We start from the raw sequence: 14,917 nt of genomic DNA, 5'->3' as shown, positions 1-14,917 counted from the left end.
ATCCGAACCTATTAGATAAAGTTGACAAAATTATCAGGAACACCCTTTCTCTAATATTAAATGTGGCCCTGGACGACCGAGCCTGGCAACAGGCCTCACTGCCTATTCGCTTGGGAGGCCTCGGCGTCCGCAAAATTTCCAGTCTTAGTTTACCGGCATTCCTCTCCTCGGTCCACAGCACCGCAAGTCTCACTAGGAAAATTCTATCTTCCTCACTGGTGGACTTTGGGGTGCCGTGTTTGGCCGATGCGTTGAATGCTTGGAAAATGACTTGCCCAAATACGGTTATGCCCAGTGACCCCTCCTCTCAGAGGCAGTGGGATGGGCCGCTCTGCAGCATCACACGGAATGATCTTCTTAATACGTGTAATGGTGCTGCCGAGCGTGCTCGCCTGCTGGCTGTGGGAGTATGGGAATCTGGACTATGGTTGCAGGTTATTCCGTCAACCAGCATAGGCACTATGCTGGATGATAACACCTTCCGGATAGCTACATGCCTTCGATTAGGCGCTCCCTGTGTTGCTCCGCATCGCTGCCATTGCGGTGATGCTGTCGACAGCCTCGGGCACCATGGTCTGTCGTGCTGCAGAAGTGCTGGTCGTATTGCACGGCATGCCAGCATTAACGACATTATCCGTCGTGCTCTTTCCACCGCCGGCGTACCAGCTGTTTTAGAGCCTAATGGACTGGTACGTGACGATGGAAAGAGGCCAGATGGTATGACGTTGTTGCCATGGAAGATGGGTAGGCCCTTGGTGTGGGACGCAACATGCGTCGACACCCTGGCGCCATCACATCTTCCTAGCACGGCAGTCTGTGCTGGGGCGGCTGCAGCTTCTGCAGAGACCACCAAGCGGCGCAAATATAATAACCTTATTGGAAATTATAGTTTTGAGCCGTTTGGGGTCGAAACGCTCGGACCGTGGGGCCCGAGTTCGCGGTTACTTTACAAGGACATCGCGAAAAAGCTTGTCGACGCTTCGCGTGACCAGAGGGCTGGCTTATTCTTTGGACAAAGAATTAGCATTGCCATTCAACGTGGCAATGCAGCCAGTCTTCTGGGCACGTTTCCGGAGGACAGTGATGCGGAGGAATACTTCGACGCCTGATCGATGCTCTTTTATATTATGTTTTATGTTTATATACATTTTGTATATAGTTTTGTATAAAGATAAGTAGCTTAAGTTTGTATATATGTATAGTGTGTACATTAATAATTCAATAAAAGCATATAATAAAAAATAATTGCAGCCATATTTATTGTTTGAAGGTTTCAATTCGCAACGTTGTGTAAAATCATTCATGTTTTATTAATTAAATCAAACCACTACACGCATTTCGAGTGCCTTTGTTTGTGTAATGCAATAAATCTCTATAGCAGACTTTTCTATAATTACACTATTATTTTATTTAATTATTGTTACCTACATAATAATAAACAATATAAATGCAAAAAATATGTTTTCCCTGTTGACGTTAGTGCAGAAGTACTAGTTTTCCTGTAATGCGCGAGTTCCGATCAGGATCTAGGTACATACATATACATACTTAGGTACATTACATAATGAAATAGAACATTTTTATGTTACGGACGTCTGGTTCGCCGCCGGCTACGTCACAGTCACAAGCGCTCGTTCCCCTAGCTAAAGAAAATACCCATTCAAATTGTGACTCTAAAAAGTGGACTAAGTTATTATTATATTTATTATACTTAAGTGAAGCAAAAAATCGCGAAACTCGCGAATAGGGTGGTGTTTTTATTGTTTCACGATTTTTTTGAGATTCAGTAGGTATTCAGGGAATGGCTTTACTTATTCATTGATTGTGTAAAAACTAAATCTGCTGAGCAGTTTCATTATTCATATTTAAGTTACCTTGTACCATGACAAAATTAAATTGGAACAAACCACATGTTAGATTGAAAATCTCTTTAATTTACTACGTCGCTGCAGTACACGTGAAGTGCAATCTAAGTTTGTTACATCCTTGCCACAAATCGCTATTCCGGGAATAGTGAAACAACAAATTGTTTTCTTGGCAGCTGCAGGAACCACCTAGTTCGGGGAATAGATATATAATTTTATTATTTATTATCTTCTATGTAAACTTAAGTAAAAGATTGTTCAAATGTTTTGACTTATTCCTTACATAGGTACCTAATCATAGCTTGTAGCTGATCATAAGAAGATTTTTTTTTTGTGAATTTGTACTACTTGATGATGTTCACACATAAGCAGATGTTTCAATAAATTACCTAAACCTTCTACTTCAACTTTCATTATAACGAGTAGTTTCAAACTTTGTTGGATTTTTTTGATATGCATAAGCAGATGTTTCAATAAATAGGTATCTAAACCTCCTACTTCAACCTTCATTATAACTTGTAGTTTCAAACTTTGTTGGATTTTTTTGATATGCATATTGTATCATGATAACGACATGACTTGTTTCAAGTAAGAAACTGAGGTTAGTCTAAACTTGGGGCTTAATTAACGTGTCTGGAAACTCAAGGACTAGTTCTTTACATCTTACGTGGTCATATTTTACGTTCTAGCTTAAAGCACTATAATTTACAACGAGCTGAGCATATAAGCTTCCGTTTCTTGTTAAAATCCACTGCGGTTAAAGAAAATGGGATTTATTTCCTCTCGTAAGAAACGTGAAAGATCACATATAAAATGACCCTCTTCTATATAATGTCGTAGAATAGACTACGTAGGTTAAGTATATCTATTATTCAGGTTTTCTTTGAATTGAATCAATCATGGAATCTATTGAGATAATTTAATGTACTCGTATTAAAATAGGCTAATTGGATACCTAAAATTAATGTAGAAACACGATAGCTTTCATTAAATGATTTTATCAAAATACACAACTGTTTATGCTACCCAGTTTAATTTATAATTTCATTAGGTAGTTTAAAAGGAACCAACGCCGCTGGACGCTGTATTATTTAAGCCCCATTTTAGTTCGATTTTACCGCATCAGTGACTAATAAAATCAAAGGATTGAAATATCAATAATGGCAATCGTTGGAAATCAAGTTATTTGACATGAATTCCACTCCGCAATGTAATTTAACTTTACAAATTCGTCGAACTAACTTGTTGATTTTGACCAATGTGCGCAGTTTGTAGCCATTCTTACTTAAAGGTGGATAGGATTGTAATCGAGTAATAAAATATGTATACTTTGTAGTATAAAGAGAATGCTAACGAAACAGTAACAGGGAATCAATAATTCATCGGACCCTGGCGGTGGCTGATTACCGGCTGCCGGTCCGACTCCTGAGTCCCGGCGGACCGCACCAGTTAATACTATTAACTTCGGAAATCTGAAGAAGTGCGCAAATATGAATTCAACTGCTTATACGGAGTTACTACTTCTTTGAAACCGATTTCGACAAAATCTTAACTATAGCCTATATGTATCCAAGAAATACAGAAAAGGGGAGATAATATTATATTATTTTTGCAATGCCTCTAATACATCATGTTAATTTTACAATTATCTTAAATATGCTCACCTTGTCGTAAGCTTTTAATTTCCTAAATCTTACATTTGCTTTTATTCACCGTACCATGACAGTACTACTAACAATTTCCAAAGTTTAATTTGTTGACATATTTATTTGGTCCAATGTAGGCGTTGCTTTATTATAGTCATGTATGAATATGTGTTATTATACAGGATAGTAGGAACTCGTGCGTTAAAGGTTCTTAAATATTTGCATGTCTTAATTAACGTGTAACAGAATACAAAGATTTATTCCCGTCTCAATCAAATTAATTTACATTGTTGAGAGTTTAATTACGCATATATGAAAACTCCCGCTATAGGTATACCTACTTTGGAAATGTGAGCGAGAAGTCGCTACACATTCAGTTTTTAATGAGGTACCTATGTACATGGTTTTATTTTGTTAGTTTCAAGAATTCCTCACTACAGATCACTAATGAATGGAAACACTTGGAGTTCGCGGCTTGTTGTTTTAATTTGTACGCTGTGGAAAATCTGGAGAAGGTCGAAGGCAAGCACCAGATTTGGTCGTCAATTTCAGAAATGCCAACGATTTCAAACTACTTATAAATAGATATACCGTACCTTGTAAAATGTATCGAATGATACCCACTTTTCTCCAATTAATCAAACTACGCTTCTAGGTATTAGTAAACCACAGTTGTATGTAGCGACATACTAACAATGTTGTTACCGCAGCAAGCCTATTAGTTGGCTTTAATTTCAACAAATAGGATTTTAGCGTCGAATAACATCGATGATTATAATGATTGAGTAATTTAAAACCAGATCTGTCATCCATCACATGAGGGAAATTAACCTTTTATTTATTGGGCATATTTATACCCAAAATACCTAAATCATTAGGCATGATATGTATACTTATATATAGCATCTCAATATATCATCATCCTCCGAGCCTTTTTCCCAAACTATGTTGAGGTCGGCTTCCAGTCTAACCGGATTCAGCTGAGTACCAGTGCTTTACAAGAAGCGACTGCCTATCTGACCTCCTCAACCCAGTTACCCGGGCAACCCGATACCCCTTGGTTAGACTGGTGTCAGACTTACTGGCTTCTGACTACCCGTAACGACTGCCAAGGATGTTCAATGACAGCCGGGACCTACAGTTTAACGTGCCATCCGAAACACAGTCATTGGTGTCTAAGATATACTTAGAAAGTACATACAAACTTAGAAAAGTTGCATTGGTACTTGCCTGACCTGGGATCGAACCCGCGCCCTCATACTCGAGAGGTTGGTTCTTTGCCCACTAGGCCACCACGACTTCAATATATATATTTTTTTAAAAGAGTAACCATGGAGTTTCTTCTCGTTCTTCTCCATAGGAAGCTACTTTTGGAATGGGCAACTATATTCAAACCTATTTGTAATTATATAATTTTTGACGTTTATAAGTGCTTGTAAAGGCCTAAATGAAATAAATTATTTGATTTGATTTGATTTCTGGTACTAATGTGTTATGTTATGTAGAACTTGTAGACCTGCCTCGAAACTGTTTGTATGTGCAGTGCAACCCACGTGCATGTTACAAATGCTATCAAATATAAACCAATATTGAAATAACTAAGTTCATGACACTGAGCCATATAAAAATGATTTATTTATGATTTTTCTAGGCTCAAATATACGGGACGAAATCGAAAATTCATCGCCAAATTGATATTGATAAAGGACTTTTCGATGTTTGACGTTATATTGGACCCACGTCATACACGCAGACATGACAAACAAAACGCATAGAGACCTCTCCATATTCCGTTATAATAATACCTACAGCTTAGCTACCTTTCAACTTTTCATTTATTTTCCATATGGAAAATGGAAAATGTAAAGCTCGACGGCTGCTAAATGGTTCCTCGCTTCTAAATGTATAAAGTAAATCAATATTCAGTGAAACCATTGAATTAGTTTTTTGTAAGTTCGCTTATGTTTGATCGGAAATTGTATTCCACGCCCGCCGGGGCTTTCATTAAAAGAACAAATCACTGAAAGCAACAACTACGAAACTCAATTAGTTAATGAAAAATAATTAATTAACTGCAAATAGTTGAACACTTCTGTAAAGGTGTTGGAAGTTAGTAATTACGAACATTTCAATTATAACTGTTGAATAAATGTTATTGTGCTCGATCAGCTTATTGTTTATTAAATTTAACTTTGGATTCGCCGTGAGAAAACGCTTCTTCCCTGTGGTACTCGTATTAATGAGCGACTGATTAAAACTAAGACAGAATAGACAATGGTGTATTGTTGGGGTTTCCGAGGAGATGGAAAGAAAATAACTTTTCAAAATATTCCCGGCAATTTTCGATTGCTGACATGCAGAATTCCGTTTTAATTTTCATTTTAGGATTGCTCTGAGCTATCATACATAGATGTAGATATGAGTCCGTAGATTTGGGTCATTTTTAATGATCCCTACGGTTTCATTCAAGCGAGTTCGTAAAGTGTCTTACGATCAATAGTCAAATAAACATATCCACAAAATCAAACGTTCCACATCTGAACTTCAAGTACGTATTAACATTTTAAATTATAAAAAAGCAATTCATGTCCTTATAAAGGGAGGGAATATAAATATGTTTTTAAAGGTACACCTATTACGTACATAATCTGCATTCAAGAAGAAGATAATATATTATACTTTCAATTTAATCATAGATTTGAAGGCTAAGAATTTTTGCACCTGGTCAGGACCCATATTAATGGATAAAACTGTACTTTCCCTAGTGAAGAATATGTGCGCTAAACAAAATGCATATATTTTTATTGATTTAAGAAAAATAAGCACCCAGTTTCTATAACGCGTAATTTAACCATTAAATTGCTAAGGCTACAGTTGCCGGCGGCGGCGGGTACTAATTAAAACTTGTCTGTTGCTGTTTGTAGTAAGACGTCGGACGTCTCTTGTTAAATTTATGGCATTTATAAATTAGCCAGGTCGTGTGAACTGCTGCATAGTCGCTTACATTACAGCTTGCGTTCCGCACAGCGCGGCGGCGACGCCAGCCACCGCGCCACTCTCCATTGTATATTCATCCTTTGTTCTCCAAATTGCAAAACATTTTAAGCCCTACTTTCAGATAAATGAAGCGACTTTTATCTCAGATACAATTATGAAAAGATTCGACCAGAAATATCTGTTGAATAGATGTGCAATTGAACAAAGGTCAAACTAGTTTTCTAAAGGTGTCATCACAATACCGAGGTTACTCTTATTGAATTCATCATATTGAACTAACGGCCATTGAGTTGAATGCGATAACATTTCCAGAGATGTTAAAGTGAGAATTTAATCCCAGCCGGTGATTTAAATTATAAGAAACTTTGAACTTTTACTATTGGTTTATTCTATGTACTAATCTACCTGCTTATTAGTGAAATAACTAATATTTCCTATCCGCGTACAAGGTATATCGCCGTAAAAATAATAGATGTCGGAAAAGTTCGTTATTGTGGAACTATAATCTTCACGTACGAAATTAATGTTATCGTACGCATGTGTCATGTATGTCATATAGGTACATAGATATAGTAGGTATGTGTTGGATCACACGGGCACTCATAGCACAAATAAAGTATTGGACATTGACACTATGACGACAAGCACGTGGAACTAATATACTCTACACTATATTTTGTTCTTACGTAGTAAACACGCCCAGACAGATGGAGAAATTATACATTAATTTAACGACATGTCTATTAAATCATTTTGTCATTGGCCAGTCTACGCTTAATTACCTATTGTAAATAGATGGCTAAGTACGTACGTGTGAAAAATTTAAGACCATGCGAATGATATTGCAAACAAACTGTGACGTATCGCCACGTCATGGCCATCATCATAACCAAACCAAACCTCTTTTTGGCGCAGCAAAATATGTCAAGAATGTGGCAATTTCTTCCGTGTTTATGTCGCGAACATTTTTTTTGTGCTCACTTAAAATAGAAATGTCACCCGAAGTGGTCGGTCACGCGCATATTTGTGAGCTATTTATAGCTCTATCAGTTGGCAAATGTCCTGGCGATCCCCGCGGCGCCTGCGCACTCCACGCTAAATGTCGCGTGCTCCCGCACCGCCCGCCGCTCGCTCCGTTATTTATTTTTGTCCACCGACATAGCGATTGACGCGTAAATCTAACCGCTATCGATTGCTGATACTAAATCTGTTAACAGATTCGAACCTCCATCTGCAATAGTAATAAATAATGAGAGAATTGCCTACGTAGAATTTACGTCAGTAGTACGTCAGTTTGCCTTTCATAAACGGAACTACATAGACGCATGCAATCACATGCCCGGCCTTCAATCGGCTTTGTAACCCTTTTATACTTAACAAAGGCTTAGTGTAGCCAAAGACGCATGTAGACTCACCTTAGAAACTTGTTCTATTCATTGCTTAGTCATGACTTCAGCCGATAAATTAAAGCTAATTTATTAAAATGTATCCGAGTACATATACGCATACTAAAACGATTTTTTGATTTTACAGTAAAATAATTACAGCACACTGTTTATGAATAATTTATGAGTAAGTTGTAAAATGCCATGCGGTGTAAAGTGAAATATATTCTAAAGTATTACATAAACATTTTAACGGGAAACTTTGTTATCACAATTTATTAAATCAACTAATGCAAACTTTTTCACGAGTATGTTTTTAACAATAACCGGCTGTAGGTGGACGCTACAATTTATGTAAAACATTATAGTTCTATTTTATTTTTCATAATATATTCATATGTTTATGATAACTGAGTTTATTTTTTAGGGTTCCGAAGTTGGATAATAGACTGTTATGGATTCTGTAGTACGATATTTTACTTTCTCGTTTTAATAAATTCAATCGCGGAAAATTAGTTCCAAATTCGGCATGCAGGTTGTAATTAGTGTCTATAATAGGAAACGGGAATAAAGGACTTTAAATGGTTTGGTATGTATAGAAAATTATGCCTGCATGAAATATATTTTTCATGCAGGTAGTTTAATTCAGGTGTATCCACTAAACTGTAACGAATATTAAATTCAATACAGTCACAGAAGCCAATATCGAAACTGGTTTGATAGTTGACTCGTGTAACTGGCAATGTTTATAAATGTATTTGTATAAAACTAACTTCTATGCGGAACGTTTTAATTGTTCAGCGCTGCTCGTCGCTGGAAATGAAAGTTCGCTTAGAACACCTTTCCATGCATTTTACAATCTAGGTTATGCAATGCGAAAAGCTACTGGCAAATGAAAATGTAACTGGAGCAATATAGCGTAATAATACATTTATTATATTGTCTTTGAACCGGCAACAAACGTAATTAGGAAAATAATAGTCCCTACTTGGGAATAAAGAGAGTAGTTTGCGGTGTAAAACCGAGCAGAGCTTATTAACATTGAAAAATTCTCGGCTGCACTAATATAGTGTTTTTGTTGGTTACTTTGTCGGTGAAAAATATTCATAACAGCTCCCGCGATAGTACACGTAGCGAACAATTTATCCTTGTTATTTGGAGTAATTAAACACAAACCGAGTTTATTTTTAGGCGTCATTTCAATTTGTACTACGTAAATTTATTTATTAAGCAGTAAGCGACTTTAGATGGTAGATAATGATGTGAGAAGGAAGGCAGGAAAGCAATTAATGTTGTTGTTACAAAATCTAACATCTATCTGTACGAGGTATGTTAAAGGTACTTAATACTTATAGTATTCAAAATTTCATTTGTCCATTTTGAAATTAGTTTCATTCAGTTCATTTGAAATCAGTTTTACGTTGGCATATACAATATCACTTGTTATATTATTTTCTTAATACAAAAATATATAAAAGGAACTAATAATTAGATTCAGGCTGGTTTCATGAAACCTAAAACAATATACGTACCTACAATTTATTACTTAAATGTGAACGTGATCTTAATACACCTATATTTTGGCTCTGGTTTCGTTGGTGAACATTTTCGATTAATTATTCTGAAAGCCGCAGAATGCGCTCTTGCTTCGTTAACGCTAAGAAAACTTCCCGTCCGGAATTTTTGCTGACCCCTTTCCGAAAATTATTCAATGTAGGTTGAAATCAACCCTTTTTGATTTTAAAGTACATTTTTAATCGTGATCGGCGATGCAACGAAGCGAACGTTTATTGTATTAAAAATTCAACTGTTTAAAGAGTTTTTCCTTTCCATCGATGTAATTTTAGATATTCGGCACACGATGTAGGGTCACCTGTATTTCTAATAGCAGTTTCTTTGTTTTCCTCTATTTTGTAATTTACAGTTACGAGTCACAGTGTTACAAACACACATTTCCCTTTTACGTCCACTTCACATGAGACACAATGTGATGAAATAAAAAGCTCTGAAGTGCTGTTACGTGTTAATGACGGTCCATTCTATCACGAAAACGACGGTTAAGAAATAGGCTAACAGTTAGTGCAGCAATGTAGTTAGGTTAACGCGATATCGTTCCGTTTGTGCTCTGTGGCTGCAGGCCATCTAATTAACCTGGCGACTGCCGCCCTTATTTAATATTCTCTCTTGAGAGTCCTGTGCCTACTAATCCGTTACTTAAGCAATTTATTTTTTTAAGCCAACTTTTTCATTTTTGTCGTTTCTTTTTATTCGTTGACTTGCTTAATATGTTTTACTGATTCAGATTAACGTACGAACTTTTAATAAGGTAATACCTGTATAATCTGGCTTATAATGTTAATCTTTGCCTTCCGAACACGCAAGACTGAGCCAAATATATGAAGTAAATACAAGTAAGAATACAAACAGTTTTACAATATTTTTGACATTATTGTCTTATACATATTTTGAGTACTTTATGAAAAGATTAATCGGCATTACCGTAATGAAGACATTGTGTCTGCAAAGAAGTAAGTAGTTTAATTAAAGACATGCTGTAGAGCATTAAATAATGTTCTTTAATGCTTTGAACTCCAGATTAAGACCAGTGTGATGTTGGGCTTGCACACGTGAAAGCAGGTGATAACGTCATATCCAGAGCAAGCGTGTTCCCATTATGACTTTCAAGCATTTCTAAAACCCCTTTCACAAAATGGTCGAGTAGATCGTCACTAACTGCTGATAAAACATCGTTTAAAACTACATTAGTTTCCATTTGGAACGAGACGTCGTTGTAACATGGGATTCCTTTCTGGAATGGATCTTTAACGTCTCGATATCCGCGATCGATCACACTAACTAGTTTGGACGATTAATCTCAGTTCTATGGCCGGATGATGGTGGAAGTGACGTCTTAACGCACGCCACATCACCTTTATTTACACCACCTTTCTTTATTTACATTAAGTTTGTCTATTATTCCGAGACTGAGTGTAGATAACTAAGAATAGTATTGTTGGTTACGGTTTTATTTTTGTTTATTTTATGGACCACCAAAATCAAGTTAGCCTCTTGGAAAAAGGCTTTCGCATTTTTTTATATTTTCTTATCAATTTCGATGACACCCAATTTATATAATAACTTCATAATGACTACCCATCCAGGTGCTAAAGCACAGAAAGGTTAGATTCTGAAGAAAATCCATGTTCCTTGTCCAAGGGTTGCGGTTACTTTTTCGAACGTTTTCATAGTCCCGAGATCAAGCACCTGAAATGTTCTTTCAGTAAAAAGCATTCACCTTTAAATACTAGGACGAAACGACAGAATTGTATATTGACGTGAGAACGTCTTGCCTATTGCCCTAATGAGGTTGCCTACTGAGAAAATACTCGCTCAGGTCTCATTTACTTTAACATTTTCATTTTCTCCACTTATAAAAATAACCGTTGTATATTTTGCTCTTAGTACTGAAATACTCTAAATTCAAAAGATTGCATTAAATTAATTCACACTTAAGTGAGAGTTATGTGTCCAAGTTTAAATCACAGAATTAGGTGAAAAAGTAGGCTCAAAGTTTTTTAATAACCACACTTTTCTCTCCCTCGTTTATGTTGGGCAGTGTTCGTTAGAATTTTTTTTGTGGGGATATTTTGCATAATGATTTTTATTTTTTTCGTACTTATTCTAAGGGAGTTTGAAGTTGTAGTGGTGCTCTTTGTCAGGTCTTTTCTTAAAACATCAGGGCTTATAAAACTTTGAAATGTTTGAGTTGGAAAAGGCACTTGAAGCACGCACACCGAATCAGTCTAGAATTTGCTATTCCAATAATATTGTCTGAAGATTTTTTAACCATATATCAAAGATAACAAAACAAAGGCAATAACTAACCAAACTGGTTATACATTGAATATTAATAAGAAGTGTAAATTAAAAAGATACTGCCAAAATGCAATTTGTGAATGTGTTTTCTGACAATTTGGGAGACGCAGACTGGTCAATATCTGTGAAGGTGACGGAGCAGCGAGAGGTGGTCTGGTCGTCTGGTGCAGGCGCGGCTCTGAAAGCATTTCTATTTCGGCGCAAACGCAAATGTCGCGAGAGTCGCCGCGCTCGAGACGCGGTGGCACGCGGCCGGCCGGCGCCCGCGCACACACACTCCTTAGTTTACGCGTATGTTTCCCGTATGAAACACGTTTAACCTCATCAACAGCACGCCCAATATTTTGCCTTCCTATTAGCGATCATAATAAAAGTGCTTTGTAAAATTGGAACGAACATAAGTTGCAATATGTGAAGTGACGAAGACACAGTGCAGTGATAAACTATTCGAATTTATTTTTGTGTTTAACATTCACTTTATGCAGTACTATCAAACTTTAAGGAAAAGTCACAATAAGAGTTCAATGCCTTGATAAAACATTCTGAACTTCCAATAACCAAAACATTATTAGTAATTTATATCGAAATTCATCAAATAACCTAAGTTACTATTGCTATTACTTACTATTGTTATTACTTTGTTTTAATATTCCTATTGTGAAGGTCGTCAATCTCGTCGTCGTATTATTATGAGTCATGGCTATTGGCTAGTACTTGTGTCTCCTATGTTATAATTTGGGACATACTCTGTCTAGCTTTACGGTTTTTTGTAGTTAAGAACTGTTTAATTGCTGTGTTCAATTTAAATGATTGTGTCCCGTTGACGTGACTCTATCGTTAGCTGCAGAGTTATAAACTGGCTCATCCGCGACAATCATGAGAGATTTAGATAACTGTCAGTGAATAAAAGGCATTCATTCATTCCTTGTTTGTTTAGAGATAAAGCAAAATATATACACACCCGCATTTATGTGTGATCGTCGTTAATGTATGCGCTACAGATACCGGTGTTTGTTCAGTGATAATGAAGCCGCGAGGAGCCCTCGCGCGCACCACGCTCACTCTACGCATTCTTTGCATAGTCTGATCCACGTGCTCACCTACCTGTTTGAGGTAACAGAGTTCATAAAAACTAGTGACGTCATCGTCTCTCTACTGTAGCATGTAGAGCGTGGTATCTGTGAATTTGATGGTGAATAGTGTTTGTGATAAGTGTGTGGGGTGCGGAGCGCGTGTGTGTCGGTGCGCCGATATGTTGTTGTATGGTAGCGGGCCAGTGAGAGGGGCTGTACAACGGAGACTCTCAGGTCCCTGCGGAGTTCCATGCTGTCCTGGGGCAGGGGCGGCAGCTCCGCAGGCAGCTCGAAGCAGATGCCGCTCGCGTGCCGGCCGCCGCCGCCCGCGCCGCCCTATTCCAGCGGCGAGGAAGCCGCCAGCGACAGCGAAGCTCAAGGCGCGCTGCTCGCGGGCTCCTCCGCCCTGGCTAGAAGACGACACGCCATAAGATTCAAAAGAAAATCTAAAATTGTCTACAGAATTATCAGGTCTGTTAGTCTTGAGGAATGTTGAATACTTTGGTAGTAACTTTAATCAGTTTACGAGGTTTTTTTTACATATTCATCGAACTTATTAAAATACATACCTACCATAAATAAATCATCGTAACTGGAATTTATTCTGCTCACACTATCATACAAAAGGGTCTTTTTAAATAACCGGCGGTGTATTTGTAACATACCACATATTTTTTAAACTCTGGTGTATCCAGACGAGATGAGACCAGTTTTTGTCTAATACTCCATACAGTAGCTACACTCATGTAACCTTGAATAGTTCAAAGACCAGGGGCCCGATTCTCCTAAGTTAATAATGTCAAAATTGAATAGAAACCGAATCGCAATATGATCGCAATAGCAGTTTTAACCATATCGGGCATTCTGCTACTAATATAAGACCAATCGTATTCTAACGACATTCGATTGGTTTGCGATTGGTCTGCTATTTTGGTGATTTTGGTCAATACGGTAGTTTGCTCTACAATCATATTGCAATCGTAAATCATCTGCAGACAAAATGATCCATTATTAAATAACATAAAAGGATAAAAACGTTTATTTCAAAGAAAAAATAGCGGATTGCCACATACGCTTCAATCGTAATCGAGTCGGGATTGGATCGCAGTCGAATGTGAATCGTATGTTGCTTAAGTAAAATTAGGAGAATCGGGCCCCAGCAAGAGTCACGCGTGTAAACGTTGGAAATCCACAGAAAACGGTACTAAACAGACGTAAAAAATGCTTATTGACAGCAATCAAGTGGTTACAATTAATCTGTTTATAGCGTTACGCTGACCAGAATCTCGTCTCGTCGGTCGTGCGGCCTGTATTGTTAGGAGATTGGGGTCAATCAATTAATGTAGTCCACTTAACCCCTAACGTCTACTACCTGCCTGTTCAAATTAGAGGCTATTTACTCTTTTCTACAACATCATCAGCATTATCGGAAAAAAGTTGTGTACGTAGTGAACGTTCTCCAAAAATTAGATCATCTTAACTAGAGCGTTAACCCGGGTCTTTACACATCGTTATCACAGGGCTATGTAACAGTTGACGCATCGTCAGAGTTATTATGATTAATCGTGCAACTTTTGCATGGCGATGTAGATGTGTGGGGCGAACAAAGAGCGACATCCGGCAAAAAGCCAATTAGCATTCTAGACACGTGTGCTGTCGGAGTGCCGGAGCCGGCCGCGACCCGCCGCGTCCCGGCAACAGGTACGAAACGAGCGCCGCTCTACGCTCGCTACTCCACACTATATTTACATTTTAAATGGATTACTGTATTGTAAAGCACGTTTGTTGGAATATTTAAATAATATACTTACTACATAGCCGACTTCTGCCAGCACTGAGCAACGAATATCGGACAGCATACAAATATATGATACCGTAGATCACAGAAATGATATTATGTAAAAGAGGTACCCTTAATACTGTTTAGTATGTTCAAAGGGAAATAAATAAAAGCCATTTTTTACCCTCCAACAACCTCTCAAACTTGAAAGGTCGGTTCAATAGGCGGCCAATGCGAGAACTTTAGTAGAATGAATTATTTAATACATACAATATTGATATGGACTAGCCTGACT

General features: G+C 37.5%; 1 protein-coding gene and 1 long non-coding RNA gene across 5 annotated transcripts in view; one reads left to right on the top strand and one right to left on the bottom strand.

Annotated features, from left to right (window-relative positions):
• LOC124632375 overlaps positions 1-12,633 on the bottom strand; it is a 33,281-nt gene extending 20,648 nt beyond the window's left edge. The window contains exon 1 of the long non-coding RNA XR_006984617.1: positions 12,395-12,633. This is a non-coding gene — a long non-coding RNA (uncharacterized LOC124632375). The remainder of the gene's footprint in view (positions 1-12,394) is intronic.
• LOC124632370 (eye-specific diacylglycerol kinase) overlaps positions 1-14,917 on the top strand; it is a 99,573-nt gene that overhangs the window by 22,979 nt on the left and 61,677 nt on the right. The window contains exon 1 of one of the 4 annotated variants that reach the window (XM_047167191.1): positions 12,081-13,313. The exons of the other annotated variants lie outside the window; for them this stretch is intronic. Within the exon in view, the coding sequence (XP_047023147.1) occupies positions 13,093-13,313 (221 nt within the window). The 5' untranslated portion in view covers positions 12,081-13,092. Of the gene's footprint in view, positions 1-12,080; positions 13,314-14,917 lie in introns of those variants that run through there. 4 annotated transcript variants of the gene reach the window in all.

The sequence above is a fragment of the Helicoverpa zea genome, chromosome 8 (assembly GCF_022581195.2).
Source record: "Helicoverpa zea isolate HzStark_Cry1AcR chromosome 8, ilHelZeax1.1, whole genome shotgun sequence".
In the NCBI taxonomy this organism is placed as follows: domain Eukaryota; kingdom Metazoa; phylum Arthropoda; class Insecta; order Lepidoptera; family Noctuidae; genus Helicoverpa; species Helicoverpa zea.
This window is presented reverse-complemented; position numbering and strand designations above follow the sequence as displayed.